This window comes from Podarcis cretensis (genome assembly GCF_951804945.1).
Source record: "Podarcis cretensis genome assembly, chromosome: 7".
Lineage (NCBI taxonomy): Eukaryota > Metazoa > Chordata > Lepidosauria > Squamata > Lacertidae > Podarcis > Podarcis cretensis.
Window position 1 is genome coordinate 69,984,381 of NC_137176.1, and position 25,964 is coordinate 70,010,344.

Here is a 25,964-nt window from a genome sequence, read left to right on the forward strand (position 1 = left end):
ACCATTGCCATTTCCAGTAAGATTAGCACTATTCTGTTTTGCACCAAAATAGATGCATTTTTCACATTTGTCTTTTCAAACTAGTAGGAACATAATGGATAGATATTAGGTCAAATCTTCATTCAGAAGGTCTGGTTCAGACAAAATGCTATGACAATGACTTGTAGTGAGCTCTGCCTCCTTCTTTGTGTGCAAAGGGGAAATCAAAGCTTCCATTCTTGGTTTTGAATACCTCCATACTTCCAAGTCCAGTTTATTTTAACTGTGGCTTGTTGGCAAATCAAGATTAAACCATAGTTTTCAGAGTTTGGATGTAATAGAAAACAGCTGTATATTGAAAACTAAAAGGGGAAACTTTCATTCTGCTCTTGCACACAAATGAGGTCAATGAGGCATGTGAGCCTGAAGCTTGCTATAGTTCATTGCATCTGAACAGAAAGATGTCAAAGTCAGCATACCCTGATCTGAAACAAATGCATTTTAAAATATCAATTGTATGTATATTTGTATTTGAATCAGTTCTAAGAGTAGCCATGGTAGTTAACATGTACTACATATTCACAGAAACCTTTTCATCTGATGTTCAGGGAAGTGTATAGCTGAAAAGAAATAAAAAATGAAAGGGTTGTTTGACAAAAGTTCTCCTAATTTTTACACAGTGCAAATGGATTACTTATTTCTCACAATTTCTATTTCCTGATACAGGCAACTGCAAAACTTTTGGATGGTTCTCATCAGCAACATGGATTTCTGTCACTGACTTACACAAAGGCAGTTACAAAAAATGTCCGTCACAAATTGATTTCAAGAAATGAGCGAAGAACTTTGCATAAATTATCTGAAAGTTTCACTGATGGTTCTCCTCATTTCCTTCATGAGATTCTTCTCTCGGCTCAGGCATTTGATGTTGTCCTCTGTTTTCCTTTTCTCAATGCAATTGCAAGTATATTTCAGGCAAAACTGCCAAGAAGCCAAAAAGAGAAAAGAAAATCGCCAGGCCAACCTATGAGGACTCATATTCTCACATCTCGGAACTTGCCGCTTATTTATATCAATACTGGCGTAATCAGAATCTTTTCTCCCAAAATGGAGGAATTGCAGCACAATATTGAAGGTACTATATTCTCCACCTTATATTAATACAATAAAAATATTTTTCTTGGATACTGTTGTTCATGAAAATGCTGTCTATATATCTATGTAGGGTCCTCATTGGCTTGTTCTCCAGTTTTACTGATTTGCAAATTTTAGAGAAAATCCTTTAGAAGTCCAAAAAAAGCCTTGCCTGCCTTTCCGGTCATAGAATACACATCAGCTCAGGGTAGCTACCTCTGCAGTGACCTCTCCAGGTTTCCTCTAATTAACCTTTCCAGGGAAACACTTGTGGCAAATGACTACTGTGCTTTTGTTATATGTGTACAGTGGTGCCTTGCAAGACGAAAAGAATCCGTTCTGCGAGTCTCTTCCTCTTGCGGTTTTTTCGTCTTGCGAAGCAAGCCCATTAGCGGATTAGCGCTATTAGCGGCTTAGGGGCTTAGCGGATCAGCTGTTAAGCGGCTTAGCGGATCAGCTGATAAGCGGCTTAGCGGCTTAGAAAAAGGAGGGGGGGAGGAAAAAAACCCCGCAGGAACTCGCAAGACATTTTCGTCTTGCGAAGCAAGCCCATAGGAAATTCGTTTTGCGAAGCACCTCCAAAACAGAAAACCCTTTCGTCTAGCGGGTTTTCCGTCTTGCGAGGCATTCGTCTTGCGGGGTACCACTGTATATTTTTGGCCTTTCGTTCAGTGCTCAGCTCTACTGTGTCAAATCAGTGGTTGAAGTGGATTCATACACTGTCTATATCTAGTATGCTTAATTAAATCTAAGGTTTTGACATAATAATGGGCAGTAAACCTCAATTTGCCCTCTGTATTCTACATAACATACGAGTTTCAGGCATGCATAAAGATACAAGCAGTTGTTAAAGAATGTATAGTGGAACTTCGGTTTTCAAGTTTCTCAGAAGCCGAACGTTTCGGAACCTGAATGCCGAAAACCCAGAAGTAATTGCTTCCATTTTCGAACACACCTTGGAAGTTGAACGGCTTCTGAGGCGCGTTTCTCAATTTTCACCATTGAAATTGCCGGCAGCCCTTTGCGCCTCGGCTGTCGAATGTTTTGGAAGTTGAATGGTCTTCCGGAACAGATTACGTTTGACAGCCAAGGTTCCACTGTACAATTGCTTTCTAGAGTGCTCAACTATCCCTCCCCTTCCCAGGGATATGTCTTGATTGCTCCAGGAAGTTTTTTATTGTCAGAGATTGAAGTGGGAGAAGAAAGCTAGTTAGATTGCTTTGTTTCAAATTCGCTCAGTCATGGCCATTGAAAAGTAACAGGAAGGCACCCCATCCCACTTTATACCATTTTGAGTTCTGCCCACTTCTCATTATTTTACCTTGCAGCCACCTGCCTTTTCACTTCCTGTCTTGATGGAACACGTTGAAAGACAGCAAACAAGCATTCTGATAGGAAACTTGTGGCCCTCCAGAAGTTGCTAGACTACAATTTCAGCACAGCCAGTAGTCAGTAATAGATAGGATCTGTTGTCCCTTGTCTTCTGGACGTCCAAAGACGTCTCCCCCTTGCCAGCTCTATTACCTACAGAGACTATAGGTAACCCCGTTTCTGTTTCCCTAACCCCGTTTCTGTTAGGGACCTAGAAGACTAGCTTGTTTTCTCCATCTTCTTCCAAGGATTTGCTTAGTCTTCTGTGCGGGTAAAATTGTTTTCTGCTAAGTAATTAATAATTGGTGCTTTTTGGACAAATCAATTAATTGCGTTTTGATCTAGAGTAGTTTCCCGTGATCTTGAAAGTGGCTTCACACAGAGCAAAAGATCCTAAATGGAAATTTCAAAAAGGAAATCATGTCAGACTCGTTTGTTAAATGTGACAAATGTGCTAATGCCTATTTTGTGGTGGGAGGCAGACAAATAGACAGATGTCCACTTCATTGATATACAGTGATATTCAAAATTCATATAGATTTGCTTTGTGTTCCTACTCTCAAAGCCCAAATTAGTCAGTTTGCCTATTGTTGGACTACATACTACAGGAAGGTTTTTTTAAAAAATGCGGTTCATAGGATTATCATTCTGCACATGCTTCTTCACAAAAGCTGTAGCAATGTTAGTTCATTTGGGTGTTGCTGAATGATACTTTATTTGATCATCAGTGAAAGCATGCATGAAATATGATGCTTAGAGCTACATTTATTTAACAGACTTACTTTAAAAGTCTACAGATGAATTAGAGGGAGCCCCAGGAGTCAAATCAGCACCACTAAGAAGCTAAGTTTGATGATTTAGAAGTTGTGTAAATTTGATAGCATAAATGTCCTGTAGTTTAAAAAGAAAAATGTTCTTGAGGTTATCTTAGACATCTACCAAAGTATTTGTAACTGGAAAAAAAATGAGTATCTATTTAGCCTGATTAAAATACAAATGCTTTGTCCACTTAACTTCCCACATAACCATGGCCTCCCAACCCTATTTCCCCAAATAGTTTATTATACCTTATCTTCAGTTCCTTAATGATTTTTTATGTATTTCATAAGTATTTGATAGCATTGCCTGACACACCCACACCCCTGCCATGGTTTATTCATTAGCTGTGTGTCCAGATTGTTAATCATAGCCTCAGTATGACTGCCTGATTCATCCTGGACGCATCTCAGTGGTGTTGCAGAAGCCAGCTTTTATATACACAACACACATACACATGAGTCTTCTGAGCTGCATGTGAAGTTTGCTTGTTCTTTCCACATCAAGCAACGTGTTATTTAGTAAAGTACTTAGCACTCACCACACTCTTAGCATTTGTAGCTGAAAGCTTAGCTTTCAAAACAAGTTGTCTGCGATATCTCACTGGGTGGCCACAGATGGGGAAAAGGGATTGAAAGCTTACGTACATCCTCAAAGCATAGGCTGGTGGAGAACACTAGGCCCAACTGCATGTATATATATCAGATGTCACTGTCAGCTTCTAAAATGTCATAAAATCCTTCATGGGCAAAAAGAAATGTTACAAGATACAGAGTGCAGGTCTCTGTACTGAAATACATGTTCACTTCTTCATTTATTCACAGTATACCTTGTATTTTTTTAGTAGCTGTGTTAAAAGTAATTGCAATGATGGCATAGGCACAATATTTAGATGGCATAGGCACAATATTCTTCCAGCAGCCAGTCCAAGAATCAGGACTTAGGGCATAGCTTTGCCAATAGGGAAATAGGGAAATACTTAGGGAAATATACAATAGGGAAATACTTGTTTGTTTCCCATTCAGCTTTGTGGGGGAAAGTATATAGACTGTAGATTAGGACACCACTGGAGAAAAATATTGTTTCTTACTCCAGACACTGAGAGAGGTGTAGGGAGCAATTTTAGCTGCCCACCCCCCAGCATAGTGTACCTGAGTCCATCCCTTTCCTTTCCTCTCATATAAATGGGTGCCCCACACAAAGGCTGCATACACACTATATATTTAAAGCACACGACCCTCCCAGTCATAAGAACTGTAGTTTACCCCCCACAGAGTTACAGTTTCCAGCACCCTTCACTACAGTTCCCTTGATTCTTTTGGGGAAGTCATATGCTTTAAACATACAGTATACGCAAAACCAAAGATGCACAAAGAAGCATTCATTCATTCTCCCTTTTCTCTCTCTCTCTGTCAGAAACAGATATATAAACACACACATTTCTCTGTCCCTGTAATATCCCCAGGAACACTGCACTTATAATAATTACAGGCATTTCACTAGTCAATACTAGTCAATTTAAATATATTCTCATGTTATCCTGATGGCGTTAGGAATGAGGGAAGCTACATCAGCCAAAATAGCATGACTACCAGGCCTAGGGATGGGCAGGGGAACTATATCTGTCTATCTGCTGCCTGCCTGCCTGTCTATCTGTCTATTTTGTTTGGTATTAATTGGTTTACCAGTAATTTGATTTGAATTAATTTTATAATGAAATGATTTTAGAATGTTGTATTGTTTTATTGTTGTTAGCCGCCCTGAGTCCGGCTTCGGCTGGGGAGGGCGGGATATAAATAAAAATTTATTATTGTTGTTGTTGTTGTTGTTGTTGTTGTTGTTGTTGTTATTATTCATTGCAGAAGTTAATAATGATGATGATGATGATGATGATGATGATGATGATGATGATGATGATATGGTTGCTCCACTGAAAAGTCACCTCACTCATTGCATTGGAAATACATCTGGCTCTGTATGTATACACAAATGTTGTTTGTTTCCTACTTCAATTGCAGATAATAAGACGAATAAGGAAGATACTTTGGTTCTTAAAATTGGCTCTGTGTCGATGGCTCCTCAGGCTGACAATCCTCTTAGTAGAGCTGTGCTGAGGAAAGACATTTACCAGTAAGTGTTTTTTATTTGCCAAATTAGAATGAGGAAAATGTTTGAAAAATCCAGAAATGTTTTTAAAAATCAAAACAAGATATTATCTTGAGAGAGAAGATATGAAATCATTGATCTGGCATGCATGGTTGACAACTGAGATTGCATTGTTTTATTCCTGCCTGCACATTGCACATTGTACATTGAATAGTATTTGCCTAGCCCAGTGCACCTGAGTTCTATCAGCACAATCTGTACTCTTGATTTTGTATTCAAGACATAATGTTCATGTAGTTTGAGCAATGCATGGGTTCTACATATATAAGCTCACATGCAAAAATAAAGTTGAATACACAAAGAACTGGCAGGCTAAGTAAACTTCCATGATCCTGAGCCCCTCGCTAATTACACAGTTTAAACATCATCACAGGACTGGAATAAAAGTTATCCAGTAAAACATGTATTCTGATGAAAATCTTTTTGTATAGAATTTTCCTTTTTTACATTGATTACTGAATTATCATGCATGCTTTCATATTTTTTCAGACACTTCAACAGTCTGTGAAGCACTGATGAACAATAAATTAATTTTCAGTTATGTTATCATGATCTTAAGGGCTCCCCCACCCTTGCAAGGAAAAAAAATCGGTCAGGAAAGGGATCCCTCTTTTTTGCAAATACCTTCTCTCTCAGTAGCTGCCTAGTGTGAAAGTGATTTTCATAATGTTAAATGGTTAGCAGACATTCAAAATGCTGGACTGTTGATGTCATGTGGATCAAAGCTGTGAAAGAAAGCAAACTTCTAAGGCAATGTTTCACAGTAAACACATTCTTTGTGTGAATGTCGTGCTCTGGATTGTGTCACTGACTTTCTGCAAACCACACTAATCATATGTAGGCAGCAAAACTGGAGAACATATGTAATCAACATGATAAAAATAATATATGATTCTTAGTAGAGTTGGCACTGCTGAGAAACATGAAAGTATAGTTGCAAATAATACCAAGTGAGAAAAGTCACAGAAATACAGATGAACAAGTGTCTTATGCTTCCTGTTGGTCTGTTTCTCAGATGTGGCATTTTTTTTTTTTAAAAAAAAGTACTTCGAATTGTACTTCAATAGAAGTATGTTACAAACATCAAAATCCTTTCCCAGCAGTAAAATGTTTTACGGCTTTAAAAATGACAGATATTACTTTGTCAAGCATAGAAATTCCTCAACTGGTTCAGGCTCCTTGCAACTTACCAGTTTCTATCCAAGGGGGTGGGGTGGGGGGAGAAACTTTGTCATAGTGCACTTAAAGGTGGGTTTGCCTCTGAATACCATTTTCACATATTCAGGAAAATGTGATATATGAAGTGGTGTCATGGGTTTGACTTGGAAATAGACCCATAAAAATCAGGAATGTTTTCCTTGAGCATGCAAGCACACCAAGAAAGCAATTGTGTCATCTTCTTTAGGAAAATGAAGATTAGATGGAGTGATAGGATTGAATGGTTTTCTAGGAAGCTTACAGATGAGAAAGTAAGAATAAACGCCTAGGGTACCAGAAGTGCATGGCCCCCCAAATATACCTTAATGTGCTTGAGAAAGGTGTGCCAGGGTAGGGCAAAATGTGCGTCTGTGTGAGGTTGTATTCTGTGAATGTCCTATTTGGCAAAAGCGTTTGGGATGCATGGCTTTTTGTACTGTGAAAGCTGTGAGGTTGTAGAAACAACTAAGAATCTTGTGAAATCTTAAAAGACCTCTCTGGAAACTGAGGTTATGATAGAACTGTTGTAATCAAAACACTATGTGGGGTATTTTATACTGTGTACTGTTCAGAGGTACATTGTGCAGTTTGGGGATGGAAGCCTTATAGACTAACTTCCTTCATCAGTTCAATCTTAATTTATTTTTAAAAGACCTAGTTCCATGTGAATTTCAGTGTGTAATGTGTGAAGCAGCCCTCGATACATGATTATAGTGCTGCATTGTGGTATGAAATTCTATAACCTTTCGGTAAAGAATACTAGATGGCTTCATGCATTTGTGTATTTGTGGCAGGGGATGGGGAACCTGCGCCTCAGACATTGCTGGACTATATAGATTATCCCTGACAATTGGCTATGCTGGCTGAGGGAGTTAGGAGTTGGAGTCCAGTAACATCTACAGGGCTACAAATTTCCATCTCTGCTGTATTGTCTCTCAGTTAACACAGTTTATCATTCTCACTTTGATACCTCAATCACTTACAGCTGTACTTGACATCCATTTTTTCACTGGGGCATATTTCTATCAGATGAAAAGCTGAAGGGCTGCACAGAACTTTGTTCCATAGAAGCCAAGAAACAAGAACTAAATGCATTTTCGTCTGAAACAGGCAGATGAACCTTTTCTTAGTTGCTTGTTTGAATATTTATTGCGCTACTCTTTGGTGCCCCAAAATTCTCCCAGGATAGTTTACAACAAGGTGCAAAAACACAATGCACAATTAAAAACAAAACAACAAACAAACAAGTAAACATAAAACAGCAGTATTTACCAAATAAAGATGGGAATAAAAGCTAACAAGTCACAGATCTAAGAGGTCTGGGCAAATAAAAAGGACTTTACTCAGGTGTCAAAAAGATGCCAGACTCTGCACCAGGCAGAGGAGAGTCCAGAGAGCATTCCAGAGCTGGGGTGCCACAACAGAAAGGACCCAATTCCTGGTTCATACCTGCCTTACTTCCAAAGGCAGAAAAAAACAGGCGAAACCTTCTCAGGAAGATCTTTGTGAAGTTCATATGAAATAAAGGGATCCTTTTGGGGGCAAGCCATTCAGGGTTTTGACTGTTGGTTGGTTGATTGATTGATTGATTGATTGATTAAACAACGAATTGTGCTCAGAAGCAGTATAGAAGCTGATACTGCTGTTTTAAGACTAGAAAGATACATTTTGTATTTCCAGAAGGCATTCTAGTCTGTTTTGGCCCAAATACATTCTTAACAATGTTCAACAAGAGCCCAATGTACGTATCATGCACGATGGTGGTTAAAACAGCTCCTTCCCTGTGTCTCCATATGATAAAATGTGGTCAGGGTGTATAACATGGTATACGTGGGGTGTTATTGTTGGGATCAGAGGATATACTGGAGGCTAGATGGAAACCTTTGAGGTGTTGACCTGCTGCTCATCCTTAACTATTAATAAGCCGTTTCCTTTGTGAGAATACTTGAAGTTTGTTAGAATGTGGAAGCAGTTTGTAGGGAACCAAATTCTCAGAGGACTGAAAACATGAAGTTGGAAGTTGGAAGAATATCCCACTATATTGTCTTATTTGAATTTCGAAGCACTTATTTCACCTTGTCTAAAAGCAGCAGGCATGTCACCATTTAAGTACATTGAGCTGCCCTTTTCACCTCCTGTTACATCATGACTGGTGTTCATGGAGGCTACTTTATCTTTAATGGCTGGTAGATGAATCTGTACTCCAAGATGAGGCTCCCCTTAACTTCACTTAGATTGGAAATCTTGCCTGGTAGTAGTGCGCCTGGTTCAATTTAGCAGATAATGTGAGTCTCCCTTGTGCACAAGCACTGTTAGTATTAATCACAATTAAATCCATATTTAACATGTCGGATCATTTACTCAAGTTTTCTGCAGCCTCTATGGTTTTGCTGCTGAACCTTGATATTCACAACATCATACTGTTTTTGTATGCTTGACAGGAAAAAAGATTCGTACAGAGCACTAGAAAATGAAGTCAGGGTTCATCATGGTCTAGGGCAGGCTTCCTCAGCCTCGACTATCCAGATGTTTTGAGACTACAATTCCCATCATCCCTGACCACTGGTCCTGCTAGCTAGGAATCATGGGAGTTGTAGGCCAAAAACATTGGAGGGCTGAGGCTGAGGAAGCCTGGTCTAGGGAGATTATTTCTTAGGTGCATAACCATAGGTATCAGGGCAGAAAAATATATTTGGGAATAGTGGTGAACTTTTGGCTCTCAAATTTCAGCAGTGGCCTGTGCGACACTAAAATCTGGTGCCCCTTGCCTCTCACGCTCTGTTTTACAGCACTGTTGTGCCCCCCCCCCGCCCCCAGCAGCACGGCACCCAGTGCAGCTGAACCAGTTGTGCTATCCTAAAACCGCCTCTTTGGGGAAGATTATTACACCAGAGCACTGTCATAACTAAGTAGCTTCATGATATTAATAAATCTATGAAAATGTGGAGAGCTGTTTTCTACAAATTTTCCAGACTCTCTGATTTGGATGTGAGAACTAGTCTTCAGGATTTGGAAGAGCAGTTTTCTACGCGTGATTAAATTATATGATTTCAGGTCTTTTTTCCTGTATGTCAAGCTTTAGAGAGCCTGACATGCATTCTTTTTTTGGACCAAAGCAGTAAAATGCCCTAGTGTGCATTTTGCTGATGTTGCCCGTTAGCATGCTATTGTATTTGTATTTAAATCAAATTCCAGTTGGGCAAATAGTTGACTTTCCACAAAACGTTTCATTGTCCCTTGGGCTCTTCCTGCTGATTTCAAAAATATGTTTTTGAACAGTCATTTCAAGGATACTTTGCTGCCATATATGTTTAACATTGACATATAAAATCCTTGGTTGTGGTAAACAGTGTTACTGTAAAATAATTCAGAAAAGCTTCAGAAAGCTTACTGTTACCATTCTTTATTAATGGCTTGTGAGTAAATATAATTTACATTGTATTTGGTTTCAACAAATGTTTTGTTTGTTTGGAAAGTATTCTCTAGTAATATTTAAAACAGATTATTTTCTTTCTTTTAATTATGGTGGAATTTTAAGTTGAATATAATGTGAAGGCTATGCTTCTGTTACTAAGGTAACCATATCCTTGTTGTAATGAGACATTTGTTAACTTCTGTATACAGCTTGTGGTTCATTCCATAAATACTTGTGGGTTCTCTGATGTCCTTCACAAGGTTTTATCTATGACAAATTTTTACCACAGCTCTTGAAGTGCTTTGTGAGAATGGGTGTGGGTTTCTTTCTTCTTAAAATTATTCTCTAAAATCTTAGCACATTTTTTAAAAATCTCCCTCTTCAGCTTTGTTGCTGTTTAACATATTCCATCCTTTTTTTTTTTTTTTTTACCATGTGGAATGTTCACCTATTGAAATAGATTTATCAGTAGCCCTTCACTGAGTTAAGGGGAAACGTCTTCTGTTTATTCATTAGGTAAGTTTATTTTACACCAGTATTGTGGGACCAATACCTTATCCCAGGTTTACTTTTTATTGCAAAATTTACACTAAGGATGGGGAACTTGTTGCCTTCTAGGCTACAACTCCTATTATTCTTGACCATTGGCTATCTTGGTGGGGACTGATTGGAATTGTACTGCAGCGACAAATAGAGAAGCATAAGTTACCACCTTTCACAATCCTTTTAGTATTAGCTAACATGGTGTCCTTTGAATCCCAATTTCCCTCAGCCACAGCTGGCATGGCCAGTGGTTCAGAATGATAGGGTTCAGATCTCAACACCATCTGAAGAACACCACTTCAATTCCTCCTGTTCTAGAGCTGGGTGCTGTTTTCCCAGTGAGTTCCATGTGTGGAAGACACTGGCAGAGCAGACCCCGGCTGCCTTCAGGACTGAATCCTCTGGAAGATCCAATCCTGCTGGGGTCTGCTTCCAGCTGGGGAGCAAATGGCTCAGTCCTGCTCAATTTGACTGTGTGCTCCCCTGTGAAACAGGCATGTGCAGGAAAACTTCTTTTACCCTATTTCCCCTACCACCATGCCCCAGATCTCATGGGATGCCCATCCCAGTGCAATCTGGGGCTGTCTCCATCTGACTAGCCTGGTTCTGCCCAAATCAGCCCAATATGATTGGAGCTTCAACTGAATCCAGTGTGCTGCCCTACCAGATACATTAACTGATGGGAGCGCCAACATTGGTATTAATATAAAGTAACCCTGGAACTCACTAGCAGACACCTAAAAACAAATCTCTAATTTAATGGTAACTGATTTGATATAAATAACATTTTCTCACAAGTGGAAACTAGTGTGACAGTGCAAAGAACTGTAGCTGGCATAAAACCACCATTCAAAAATGTCTTTGGCATATGTCTCCTGCATATTGTGTGCATTGATGTTTAGCTGATTTAACCTGAAGGCTTTCTGTTTGGCTTTGGCAGGCACAAAAGCAATGGTGTACACTGTGGCTTCCTGCAGCAGGAAATAAGTTTCAAGGAATACTATCCTTCTTGCTGCCAAAATTTACCATAACAATACTGTTGGAAATGACTGAATAGTTTACTGTTTGCCATTTTACTACATTTTAAGTCTTCAGGTTTAAAAAGTTTGTTTTCTATATGTTTTCTTGGTTTGCTTGATATTTCATGGGAATCTGTCCTTCTGTTTTACTTGTTAAAAAAGCTCTTTTTCATTCAGGTGGTATCTGCTACTTTTCAAATAGTTGCATGTTTGCAACCAGGGCTGTAGTCCTAAGTACAGTTACCAAGAACTCTGTCTAATTGAACGCAGTAGGGCTTAAAGGTAAAGGTAAAGGGACCCCTGACCATTAGGTCCAGCCGTGGCCGACTCTGGGGTTGCGGTGCTCATCTCGCTCTATAGGCCAAGGGAGCTGGCGTACAGCTTCCGGGTCATGTGGCCAGCATAACTAAACCGCTTCTGATGAACCAGAGCAGCGCACAGAAACACTGTTTACCTTCCCACTGGAGTGGTACCTATTTATCAACTTGCACTTTGACATGCTTTCAAACTGCTAGGTTGGCAGGAGCAGGGACTGAACAACGGGAGCTCACCCTGTCGTGGGGATTCGAACCGCCGACCTTCTGATTGGCAAGTCCTAGGCTCTGTGGTTTAACCCACAATACCACCCATGTCCCAGTAGGGCTTAAATTTGAGTAAATATGCATAGGATCACACTGGGTTCTTTGGTCCCCTTGATATCAATGGAATTTTAATCATGCTTTACTGTCAATAATGCCTGACCCAGTAGCAGCTGGGAGGGTGAGTAGGACTGTGTTTCTCTCCCATCTTCTCAACAACTTGTGTCACTGCTGGTACTAACAGGGTGAAGGTGAGAGGTAAGGCAGCAAGGAGTTTAGCATTGTATGGGCACAGTGTCACATAGGCACCACTGCTGCACCCGCATCGCACTGAGCTCTGTGCTGCCTTGCCGCTCTCCTTCTTGATACTAGCAGAGATGAGAGAAGAACAGAGATTCACCCATCTCATCCCACTGGCCAGTCCAGTTTATATTTGCAGAGAAAACATCCCTATGCATATTCTTTGCTGGATAGGAATTTTGTATATATGCATGATGCCTGTATCTAGAATTCCTTTTCCTTATCAAGCTGCTAAGTCTATTCATGTATAGCCTGATAAACAGAGTTGAAATCCTGTCTATAGATATTCAAACAGTTAGAAGTGGGTTTAGTGTCCCAGTTTTCTTGCTCCTGCTAAACAGCCAAGTGGCATAATCTCTAGGGTCACAGCCATTATCTGTAAGAAATTTAAACAACTGATGTCAAGGGTATTTAAGTATTATGCATGCATGTTACAAATTAGGAAAGAACAAATGGCCATAGGAATGATGTAAAATCAGTTGGGGAAACCACTTCCATGAGCCTCTTTGCAGGTGAGACCAGGCCTCCTGGTGCATGAGGATAATGCATCCTAAGAGCCCTGGAAAATAGCATTGGGACTCATCAAGGATCAGAGTGAAGAGCTTGCCTTCCTCTTCAGCCCAATGCCATTGCAAAGACATGCATGACCTCAGGATGAATGCAGCAAGCTACAGCCATCTCCTAAATTGAAGGCTCTTCAAGGCTGTATGTGCAGGGGATGAGCAACTTAACTTTCTGCTTTGACCTAAAACACATTGCTGCAGTTTTTGCTGGTTTGAAAGAAAGCCTAAACATTGAGCCCCAGAAGCCAAGAGCTGAACTTGTGGGCTGCTTTTTTTGCTGCTAGATACTTAATCTGGCAACAAATGTGCAGTCATTACTTTAGTGATTTTGGAGGGATTGGTGGGCAGCAGCGGGGTAGTCATACTAAGATTGGTGTTGACAAATAGATGATGGAATACTAGCGGATTACTGTTGTAGTTAAATGTGCATAAATTTGTATCCAAATAAAATGAGTTGTAAGGATTTTATGTGTGAGAGGAGTTAGAGGTGCCTTTTAAAATGTCACCCACCATCCATGGTTTTTGTAAATACATGTATTAAACATTCTCAAATCTGCTGCCCAGAATAATTGGAAATAACTTTACATACATATATCTTATCAGTCAGAAAAGGCAGAGGTGTTATGTGGTTTCATGCCTGGGAGGTGGGGAGGCCACCTGCCCCAGATGAGATTGCACTCCCCTGGAAGCAGCAGGTCCACACTTTGTGGGTGCTCCTAGATTCAACACTATCACTGGAGGCTCAGATGGCCTTAGTGGCCAAGAGTCCCTTTCTTCAGCTACAGCTCTTTCATCAGCTACCGTTTGACAGAGATGACATAGCCATTGTATTCCATGGTCTGGATTGCATTATTGTAATGTGCTCTACATGGGGCTGCCTTTGAAAACAACTTGGAAACTTAAATTGGTCCAAAATACAATGGCCAGATTACTGGCTTGGGTTCCCTTCAGATGTGCCATTTTGAAACAGCTGCACTGCTTGCCAGTTCATTTCTGGGCCCAATTCAAGGTGCTTCTGTTAGAGTTTAAAGCCCTAAACAACTGAGGCCCCAAATACCTGAAAGATGACCTGCTTCCCTGCAGGCCCTCCCAGGTGCTGAGATTGCGGAGGGAGCCCTCTTGGTTGTTCCACCGCCATCAGAATCTCTGTTGGTTGTGGCCTGGGGGATGGTATTTTCTGTGGCAGCCCCTAAGATGTGGAAGTGTCTTCCTACAAAGATGTATCCAGGGCCTTCATTATGCACCTTTCAGGAAATGCATCTTTTTACCCTGGCTTTGGACACTTCAGATGTATGTTCTGTAATGTAAAGTTGCTTTAAACTTTTTTATATTGTGTTCTAATTGTACAGTGATTTGTGGCAGTATATATTATTATTTTGTGTATTACTCTGCAAAAGCAATTGGTACAACCAAAGCGATCACTTCAGTTTCCTCTCCTCCACCCATGCGCCCCAGGAACTTCTTCAGAGAGTCCCCAATCCTCCGGAGCTGATTTTGAGGGGGCTGCAGATGAGAGGAGAGAAGGGGGACGTTCCACTAGTACAGTGGAACCTCGGGTTGAGGACGTAATCCGTGATGGAGGCACGTCCACAACCCGCAGCGTTCGCATCCTGAAGCGCCGCACTGTGAGCGAGTGGCGAAACCCAGAAGTAACCTGTTCTGCTACTTCCGGGTTTCCTGCAGTCTACAACCTGAAAACAAGTAACCTGAAGTGTCTGTAACATGAGGTATGACTGTACAAGTCTCTTGTGTTAGCAGAATTGGAGCTTTGGATACCATCCAGTTAAATTATATAGCAATATTTCTAAACATGTAATATTTCTAAATGCAATCTAATTATCAAAAGCTGCAGTTAATATGAGTTTAAGAACTCTCAAGAAATTTTAAACAGCTCCGAAAGGCACAAAAACTGCTTTGTTATGCATAGCAGATCTTGACAACTAAATGTTTTAAATATGATTCAAACACCTACATGAGCTCTCCACCAGACCCCATCAGCGATATTGGAATGTAATGAGGTAAAAATTAAAAATGCATATCACAAGTTCAAAGGCAAGTATATATACCATATTAAAGAGACTTTAAAAAAATCTAGCTGCTCAAATTTGTAGTTTATTACACATAAATTTAGGGTAACTTGCCACAGTGCATTGATTTCGTAATTGCTTTAAAGAGCTTTATCCATGACTGTGAAAGGAGGAATTCAATAGACAGTATAAATTTGTCTTATTGTGTTTCTTAACTTGAGAAGCAAGTGGCAATTGGGGGGGGGACATTGTAGAAAATTAATAATTCTGACCTGCTTTGTAGGTTTCTTGTAAGCTTTACTGAAATAATATATGATCAGTTCTTCAAGTACTCAGAAAGGCTGAGATGAATGACTATTGCCTTCTGGTTTCTTGCCTCAGGCTCTTTATTGCCAGTTCACTCATTCATCATAAGGAAGATTTTTGGCTTTCATTTCTTTCTCCCTGCCTTCTCTTCTAGACTAACCCGATTGCCCATACCCTTTCAGAGAATATTAATGTGCAGATTTCATTGAGGGCCTATATCCCTAAACCTTCGCAGTTTTTCCCAAGGCTTGGTAACTTTTAATATTTTTATTACTGATTGTTTGTCTCTGAAAGCAGACAGCTTTTACTCAAAATCAAAGGAATATAATGTTTTACAGACGTATATCAAATGCTTTACATACATTATTTCTCTGAAATGACTGTGATTCTGTACACCTTGGCACCCACCTGGCTTCTTTGGGTATATTATAATTTCCCACAGATTTTTACATTTAATAGTCAAAAGCACAGCATATGCATTCTACTGAATTCTGAGACTAAGGCTAGCAAACCAGTATAGAACTCGCAAAGCAAACCTACACTTCTAACTTACTAAAAGTTATCATCTCTAAAACATGTGAATTAGAATAAGAATAGAGTATCTTACTTAGTTACTGTTACTTCTTTGTCAATGCAGTCTTCCGTGGTTAATATTTCACTGATTCATTAGAACAAGCATTAGCTGAAGACAAGACTTTGAAGAAAGAGCAAATGTTAGTTTTGTTAATGTAGCAGAGTATTGCATTTCAACTTTGGGAAAGGATAGTTGATTGATGCAGCTTGGCAGGAGGGTAAGGCCCCACATGCTGAAGTAGGGTGAAAAAACTATAGATTATAATATACCTCAGGATGGGTTTTTTGATATGTTTACATTTTTTCTGCTTTATTTGAGATGCTTGATAACACTAGGTAAAATTCCACATTTGTTATTAACCTGGCTTGTATCACATTTAATATCGAAATACCACATTGGGTATTTCTATGGAAACTCTGACATGCATGCTGTTCAACAGATAATACAATAAAAGTGTGTAACTATAGCAACTAGGGTTTCTCCCCACCCCCATAGAATATAGTTCACATCATAAACTCCAGTCCTTCTTATGATTGCAGTTATTATGAATGCAGTTATTAACTAATGTGAACCCCCTTACATTAATTTCCCCCACTATATACTGTATAAACAATTGCATAAGAAATTGGAATGGTACAGATACAATGTGTGTAACGTATTTTTTCTGTTTCTATAGAGAGCACAGTACATATCATATGTATAAGTTATCTATTCAAATAATTTCAGTGTGGTCATTAAAGGATTTCACCGATATCCACGTATGGGTTTGATAAACTGACACAACAGCGAAAAAAGAACTCCTGTCCCATGTCAGCTTATCAAACACACTATGGATGTTCTGTCTTTCATCCGACATCAAAATAACATCCACAGAGTAAATAGGAAGCTTGTGTTCAGTGAAACTCAACCTCAGTACTTCCAGGTGAATATATACAGCACCTGATAAGGCTGAGGTATTGTACCACTAAACAAACAGAACCTTGAGCAACCAATGAGTACCAGGTATGACAAAATGAAAATGGGTGTAGAATCCGAAAGAGGTTGTTTGCCTCAGTTTAGTGTTAAGCCAAATATTTATGTAATATTTTAGAAAGCCAAAACCTAGTGTCCTGTTACAGACAAGCAATGTTGAGTTTTGAGCTAAAATTATTTAACCCGTAAAACAAATCAATAAAGAATGTGTTATGTTCTTACATCTGGTTTTATTTCTTCTTGCTGCTGACATTACTCCCTGTTCTTTGTCATCCTTTCTGAGTCTATTTAGAAAAGTTATGTTCCTCTTGTGACTGGTGGAAATGTTTTATCATCCAAACATATCACGAAACCTCCATTTAGAATTATGCATCTGCATCATTTGCACAGCTATCAAATCAACATTTAGAATAAGTCCTGCAGTAAAAGTAAATCAACATTATTCTCTCTGAGCACAAAAAGTATTAAAATGTGCACTCTCACTTTAATTTTTTTGTTGAAGCGTTTAAACAAGAAACAGATACTTTTTAAAATTACCAGGCAGAATACACATTAACACAGCAAAAAGCTGAAACTTAGTTGACTTTTACATTTCCCCGCATTTAGCCTGAAAATATATAGTTGCCATACTTTACCTTTTTTTCCTCCCTATTGTGCTCCAGATATACGTGTAAGAGACGACTGCAGTGGAAAACGGTCTTCTGCTTATTTGTGGTAAATAACTGTACACAGAGCTTTTTGGAACAAGGCACTACTTTTAAATGTCTGGTCACCTCACGGGATATGTAGTGCATTTCCTGCCACTAGGATAAGAGGAAGGAAGCACAAGGCCAGAACGTTTGATGTGTGGTCTACTGTAATTCCTTTCATGTGTTCAGTGGCTTTTGTAGGATCCATGTACTACAATCAATTCTGACCATGCTGTGGTCCATTTCATTAAAGCTGACCTTCCTAAATGGAAAACAAATTCACATTATAGTGGCATTCACCTGCCATCATTACAGGGGAAAGAGTTATCATATTTTGCCCTTAAGCTGATTCTTTTAAAAGTTTTGTGAGATGATTTCCTTTGGCTTATAAAGTTCATTTGAGTGCGGAGATAAAAATGCAAAGAAGAGGCTCAATATTATTTTTCAAAGATTAATATATTAATATCCTAAGATAAACTGTGAGTGAGAGGCCTCTTAGACTACTTTTCATAGTACAGCTGCCATTTGCAACCCATTTGGAACTCTCTGTGTTTTGGTTGCTGCCAGCTTCCATTCATTTAATGTAAATCAACCAGCCATGCAGATCAGTTCCCATCACAAGAATTTAGATCAATCTATTTTTGCTCCATGTCAGTTTCACATAGTGTGCTTATTCATAATGCCCTTTCTGTCACATTTCTGCATTCATCCGTGGGGTGGGGTGGTTTTTGTTTTTTAAAAGAATCTATGAAAAGTATTTTAAACAATAATTAAATATTTATTTGATTATTTTGTCACAAAATGTACCTTTACCTTTTCCCCCTCAACATGCACATTTCTAAATGGATGTTCATATGCATTTTGGTACAGTTTTTGAGCTGAGCAAACTTCAGGGAAATGCAAAATGTAAAAGATAATTACGTCCTAATTCATGCATTAATCTGGGAGGTGCAAATTTAGGTCAGTTAAAAATATGGATCAGATAAAATTCTCCACCCCTAAATGGATGCTGCATGGACACAAACTGTGTAGTGTGGGCTAGTTGAATAGATACACATAATATTGACTTGTGGCACGAGGCAGCTGCTGTGTAGACTCAGATGAATGAGACCTCCATGCCAAAACTGTATCATGAGAGGTGGCTTGGAATATGGGTTTATACCAACAATAACAATTGTGAGAGCCAATGTGGTGTAGTGGTTAAGAGCAGTGGACTTGTAATCTGGGGAACCGGGTTGCGGTCTCCGCTCCTCCACATGCAGCTGCTGGGTGACCTTGGGCTAGTCACACTTCTCTGAAGTCTCTCAGCCTCACTCACCTCACAGAGTGTTTGTTGTGGGGGAGGGAGGGAAAGGAGAATGTTAGCTGCTTTGAGACTCCTTCGGGTAGTGATAAAGCGGGATATCAAATCCAAACTCCTCTTCTTCTTCTGTACCATTTCCACTTCTGTGTAAAATGCTGATGCAAATTCAGTTGGTGGCTCATTTGCCTCTCCCTGTTTAGCGAGGCTTTTCATATTTGATGAATCATCGTATTTCAGTATTCTGCTGGAAGCCTCCCTGAGTGGCTGGGGAAACCCATCCAGATGGGCGGGCTATAAATGATAAATTATTATTATTTGCCAGACAAGATGCAACCTAGGGCATCTATGAATAAGACGTTTCATTTTTCAAAAGTGTTAACAAGTAGCAGGAGGTGCGCCTAATTTGTATCAATACTGTAACACTAGGATAGGATCTTAAAGATGTCGTCGTCATCCCCTCACCATTTTCCTGATTAAAATTACTTCACCACCATAACACACACACCCTAATTTTTTTCATGGAAAAAATTCAAATATCAAAGTGGTACCTCTATCTGTTTTTCCCCGACTGAGAAAATAGCAAGTGGGGGGGGGAAATGGGTGACAAACCCTCCCCAGTGCCATGGACCTTAGTCAAAGGGGCTGCTAATGCAACTTTAAAATGACTACTAATGTATGGTATTTAAAAGGAAAAGGGGGGGGGAGTCTAATTACTATTAATAGTACTGCTTCCTCATGTCCAGTTCTGTCCAAAGTTTAGCACTGACACTCTTTGATGGTTGAATGAAATTTTCTTTCATTTACAATTTTACAAATGGAAACTGAGAACAAAAGTTGATGTCTCAGCTTGTTCCTTGATTATTATTATTTTAAAAGTAATTATTAACATTTAGACCTATACACAGGGCAAAGCGAGTCCACAATTTTGACAACTGCACCAAAATAAATTATTTTGCTAAAGCGACAGTTGTTGATTAACTTAACTAGGGGTGGTCTTCCACTAAATTTCACATGTTTTTGGTGGAAGATGGCAGAGTGCTCCATGTGTACTTCTCAAGAGGATGGGGTATGTTGTCATGTATAGAATAAGCATATGACATTTTTGTTGAAAAGTAATTGGTTTTAGTGAACATTATAAAAATGTATAATTCTTCAATCTGCATTTTTTTCCCAACAGCCAGAATACAAAAGGCAGTTTGTGCAGTTAACACTTTTAAAGGGCGCTGTGGGTTAAACCACAGAGCCTAGGACTTGCCGATCAGAAAGTTGGCAGTTCGAATCCCCACAACGGGGTGAGCTCCCGTTGCTCAGTCCCTGCTCCTGCCCACCTAGCAGTTCGAAAGCACGTCAAAGTGCAAGTAGATAAATAGGTACTGCTCCAGTGGGAAGGTAAACGGTGTTTCCATGCACTGCTCTGGTTCGCCAGAAGCGGCTTAGTCATGCTGGCCACATGACCCGGAAGCTGTACGCCGGCTCCCTCGGCCAATAAAGCGAGATGAGCGCCGCAACCCCAGAGTCAGCCACAACTGGACCTAATGGTCAGGGGTCCCTTTACCTTATTGCCATAGACACCTTCTCAAGCTTCTGAATTGCTCTTCAAATTGCCCTGAGTTCATTTTGGTTCTTGGGCACAAGCAAGAACATTTCAAATACAGGATAGGAAACACAGCACATGGAAGCTAGCATTTGTTCTCCTTTTGAAAAGTGCTTGCACCAGATTATTTTTTGCTTTTTGAATTTGAGGGCAGTAATCCATTGGGGAGAGGAAAATCACATGACCCTAAAGAATGTGCATACGCGGTCTCTGGAGCCTGGTTAAGGGCAGGTTACTGTGCATCCATATTCCATGTTTTAGCTTTACAACCCTGTGTAAAGTATGCTGACTGAGGCAGGTGGGAGTGTGGCTTTCCCAGTCACCCAGGAAACCAAAGCTTCCGAACAACAACCTTCAGAGCCAGACATTCCCAATATATAATATGAATATTTCCCTAGCTTTGGAGTGAAAAGAAATGTGTGAAAGTAAGGCTTCCTTTAATAAATACGATTAAACCATACATCACTATTATTTATATCCTTTTTCAAAACTTCTATTTTTTTATTTTTGGTTTCTGCAGTGTTTTATAAGTCTCAACTGACCTGTAAGGGAATACATTTGACTTTCTTACAATGAACCTCTGAATTATGCCTATTCAGCAGTGAGTAATAACTGATTCAACATGAGCTGTGTCTTATATAAACATACAAAATGCCTGACCCAGACTAAATCAATTTAAAAAGGAAAACATCAAAGTTATGTTTCCTGTTACATGCTTAAGGTCTTCTTTGGGTGTATTACATTAGTATATTATTTACCAACTATAGTAGGCTTTTAGTTTATCCTCTGATGCCACCTGCAAAGAGAACAGTAGAGAACATATTGGATACAATAAATTGTACGTCTAATGTAATATGTCACAGTGATTAAGAGAAGCTTTTACAACAGGGATCAGGAAGTCTTTAGCATACCTTACAGTCCAGTTTTTAGTTTCTATAATGTTCTTATGCTGCAGAATGTGACCAGGGTAAAGTTCAGAGGGGCCACTGATTGCCTTGGGTCATGCCTCACCTGGATTTTAAAGTCCCAAGAAAATCTCCAGGGTCTTGGAACAGGGGTGAGAGACAGAAACATCTACGCTTGTACCCCAGAGAACATTAGCTCAATTCTCTGAGCTGTCCCAGTGTGTTTTTGGCCTGAACTGTGTAGCAGAAGGAAAATGAACTTGTACATCATTTACAAACATCATCATAGCCCCTAATCTGTTTCACTGCCAAGGGGAGTGGTGTTGGTAATATGAGATGGGGATCTGTAACTCGCCCCCCCCATGAGAGATTTGACTGGACTGTTCCATTATGCTTTTTAAATGAGCAGTCAAGCACTTTTATTTTTTCACCAGGCTTTTAATTTATTTTAATTGTAAATTAATTTTGCTGTTGGTTGGGTTGTTTAACTCTGTTTTGGGGTGGCTGGCATGGGATCCTTCAGATGTTGTTGGACTCCAGCTTCCATCAGCCCCAGCCAGCATTGCCAGTAGTCAGGGATGTTGAGAGCTGTAGACCAACAGCATCTGGAGGACTACATGCCAGCCATCCCTTGCTTTATTCTCACTCTTACTGCATTATGACTGTGTTTTGTTGTTGTGAACATGTGTGTTAGGTTATTGATGAAGAGTAATCTGCATAGCTGTCAACCGTCCCTTATTTGGCAGGAAACTCCCTTATCCCAGCGCCGTGTCCTGCTGCTGTCCCTTATTGATGATGTCCCTTAAATTTCCCGGGTTTCATGCTCGCCCAGCTCCGGAGGGGAGCAGCGGCTTGGGGTCCTCCACCGCGAGAGAGGGAGCTTCTGGCACCGTCCTGGCGCAAGGTGTTCCATTGGCCCTTCCCCGCCTGAGAGGGGGGGAGGGAGAGAGACTCTCGCCGCCGCCACTTGCGAGCCCGTAGGCGGCAGCGGTGGTGGCAGCTGAGGAGGCAGCCTGAGGGAGGAGGAAGAGGAGGGGATGGGGAGGGATGCAGAAGGGCGGCGCTTCAGCGGCCGCTGTGGCACCGCAACCGCCTCATGCCAGCACTGACAGCATCTGTCAATCATACCAATGTATGTAACTCTTTACAATAGCAAAATCCCTTATTTTGGCTGCTGATCCCTTATTTTTGAGGCTGTTGGTCCCTTATTTTCAAATCTGTAATTTGACAGCTATGGTCATCTGATGTTTAGAGGTGAGCTCCTCACTTCAATTCCGCCCCCTCTTACTAGCACATAAGTGTCTTGCTCCTGTTTTGCCGCAATTTAAAATGCACCCCAGGTCTCCGAACTCAACTTTTGTCTGCTACGCTGGGTACAAATGGGGCAGCCGTTCCATTCTACTCTGATACAGGGCATTGTCTGTGGCTAACATGTAAAGGGCAGTCCATATGGCAATTTCCCCTCATTAATTTTGAGATGTGGCAGAGTAGAGGGTTAGCATGCAAACTCTGGATCCAAGTATTTGTTCTCATGCACATACTGACCTCAACAGAGGCAAGATGAGGTGGATAAGGCAAAACAAGGGTACTCTAGCTGTGCAGGACTCAGGCTGAATGCTACATGAGAGCAGAGCTCACATAATGTTTCTACAGCAATTGCTTTCCAGCTGAGCCTTTTGTAGGAGCTGCAGATTTGTCTCGGTAGATGGCTCCACCTTCACTAGATGCTTCTTCATGCAGTGGAACAGAGGAGAATTTGGTTGTACTGGGGCTTCTGAGATGAGTCAGAGAAGACCATATGACATCCTTAGTCCAGAAGCCTTTTCAATAGAGAAGGTGCTTCTGATGGTGACCTTAAAGCCATTTACACCTCCCACTCTGAATCACCAACCTCATCCTCCAAAGAAGGAGAGTCCAGCCCCAGGGCCATAACAGTCACTGACCTAATAATTAACCCTATTGTTAAGTTACTGTTTGTTTAGACTTCCTGCCCACATTATGGCCTTGAGACTTGCTCCAGTCCATAATCTCAGAGATGAAAACAATGCAACCTCTCTCTATTATCTATCTATCTATCTATCTATCTATCTATTTATTTTGTCATTATAGGAGAGCACTGAATCTGGGGATTCTTCGTGATCCTGGGTCAGAGGTGGAAGACAGACAGTATCAAATAGACCTCCAGTCCATCAACATTGGTACTGCTCAGTGGGATCAATTGAAGCCAGAGAAAGAGAATGGGAAAGGGAGGACAGTGCCAGAGAATGAAAGGAATTCTCAGAATCCAGCCCTTGAGTGGAATATGGCTAGTAGGTAAGAAAGCAGTGTGAAAATAGTGCCTCGTATTCTTGAGCAAAAAAACCTTTATGATAATAACATCCCACATATTTCAGCTGAGCATGCTGTTGTTTGTACATTCAAGTGTGTTTGCATTCCCTAGCAAGCATGTTTCCCGTGAACTAAAGATCTGGACAGTACACTTAAAGTTTTTGTTTTGTAGCACTGTTGCACTGTAATTTCCGTGCAGATAAAGTTATGTCTATATTTCCATCATAGCTTATAATATGGCCATAAAATATAACTCCAGGCTGAAACCTGGCATTCACATTTCCAGTCTATGAACAACAGAGTTGTTACCCTTTTGTTCTTTTACAAAGTTTGAACAAAACCAGTTTAGACATTTTTAAGCCGGCGGAGGACAAAAAGAGTCCCCCCCCCCCCTTTATTGGCTGCAAACCAGTTTCTGTGCTTCTGTAAATGAAAACAGCTGCAATTTCTGAAATGACAAATTTCTGCTGATTTGTTGATATGCAAAAGAGGGCTTCCAGCTCAAGTCTACTTATAAATGTTACTTTGACATCTTCCATTTTTAGTGTTCCATTTTGATTATATTGCTACAGTAGACTTTGATGCTTTTTTCCAGTTAGAGGCCACAGTAGCCCTGTGCAGCTAACATGCTTTTCAGAATGAGTACAGGGGGAGGGAGTTGGGATTGTGCCTGGTGAAGACAGTTTATGCCAGGCCTGTCTGTCTGCACAATCTCCACCCTGCAAAAATGTACAATATGGATAACACCAACATAACCTGCATGTTTACATTCACAGCAGAATACTGAATTGTTGTGCTAAGGTTTAAGGGTGGAGCTTTGCTCCCAAATCCATTCGCTGTACAAGTATTTGGTACACACAGGGCAGTGGCGTAGCGTGGGGGGTGCAGGGGGGGCCGGCCGCACCGGGCGCAACATCTGGGGGTTAGGGATAGGGTTAGGGGGCGCAAATCCAGGGTTAGGGGGTGCAAATTACTTGCCTTGCCCCGGGTGCTGACAACCCAAGCTACGCCACTGACACAGGGCTATAGTGTGACAAATCGATGGTGACATTTTGTTACATCTGCATGGGAGATATAACATGGTAGACTTGGGGTAAATGCTTTTTTTTTGCATTAAACTAAAGCACTACATTTTGATTCCTGAATTATAGTTAGTATTGTTTAGTTATGTTTCTGTTTTCTTTATCATGGCTATCCAAGCTGTTCACACTGTCTTGAACAATCTCCTGCATATTCAGGATTCTGAGTTAGCCCAGCAATATAAATATGCAGAGATAAGGCAACAGAGTAGATGTCAGAAGACATGAAGGATCCAACCCAGTGGAAGCACACACTCAGAAACTACAAGATGTCTAACACCCTATTTAACATACTTTAGAATATCACACTGACTCTTATAAATCATAAATGTTAACTGTAATTTTGTTTTAAAATGATATAATTTTTAATGACTTTTTAGAGCTGGAGACATTGTTTCAACTTTCAGTCTGCAACGAGTCTTTCTATAAACCCCAAAAAGTGCAGTTTGCAAAGGAAATGCTGATTCCACAGTAACTTTAGCTATGATCATGATAGCTGTATAGCATGTACGTTTGTAAAAACAAACCACAGGTGGGGCCCCTATCAGATGTTCTGAAAAATTAAAGAGCCTTTAAAAGCTTTGCAAATGATTCACTGCTCTTATCTATTAGATGAAGTAAAATGTGCTGATATTTATAACTGAAACTCTTGATGTAAAACATCAAAAACTCCTTTGGTGCCTTCAGTTGAAGCACTTAAGGACTGGATCAATGACAGTAGTTTAAACGATTTAGGCAGATTTGAGCTTTTAGCTGTTATCAGAAAGACTAGATAATGGTCAAAATGTAAGAAAATTAGAACACGGTGTATTCCTCTATGCACATTTCTTAAAGGGAGGGGAACATGGATCACCTTTCCTTCTTTGCAGAATGCCATTGTCTTTGTTTCAGGTTTAAAAACACAGTGTATGGGCTTTACTAATGTCCCTGTGTGTCTTATTTCAATGGGTGCCAAATTTATAATGGAGCGTTCTAAATATTCCTCTGGGATGTAGTGGTAGAGAACCTATTCAAACATGCCCCCCCCCGCCGCCATGGGAATGTGCAACATGTGGAAAACATATGGCTGGAATGAAAAATCCAAGTAGATTTCATAGGACAGCTAT

The 25,964-nt window shown here is 40.3% G+C and overlaps 1 protein-coding gene across 6 annotated transcripts in view; it reads left to right on the top strand.

Moving 5' to 3' along the window:
- VPS13B (vacuolar protein sorting 13 homolog B) overlaps positions 1-25,964 on the top strand; it is a 398,969-nt gene that overhangs the window by 239,520 nt on the left and 133,485 nt on the right. For all 6 annotated transcript variants that reach the window (XM_079984696.1, XM_079984699.1, XM_079984695.1 and 3 more), the window contains exons 29-31: positions 706-1,114; positions 5,319-5,430; positions 23,561-23,764. In XM_079984696.1, coding sequence (XP_079840822.1) covers positions 706-1,114; positions 5,319-5,430; positions 23,561-23,764 — 725 coding nt within the window. The remainder of the gene's footprint in view (positions 1-705; positions 1,115-5,318; positions 5,431-23,560; positions 23,765-25,964) is intronic.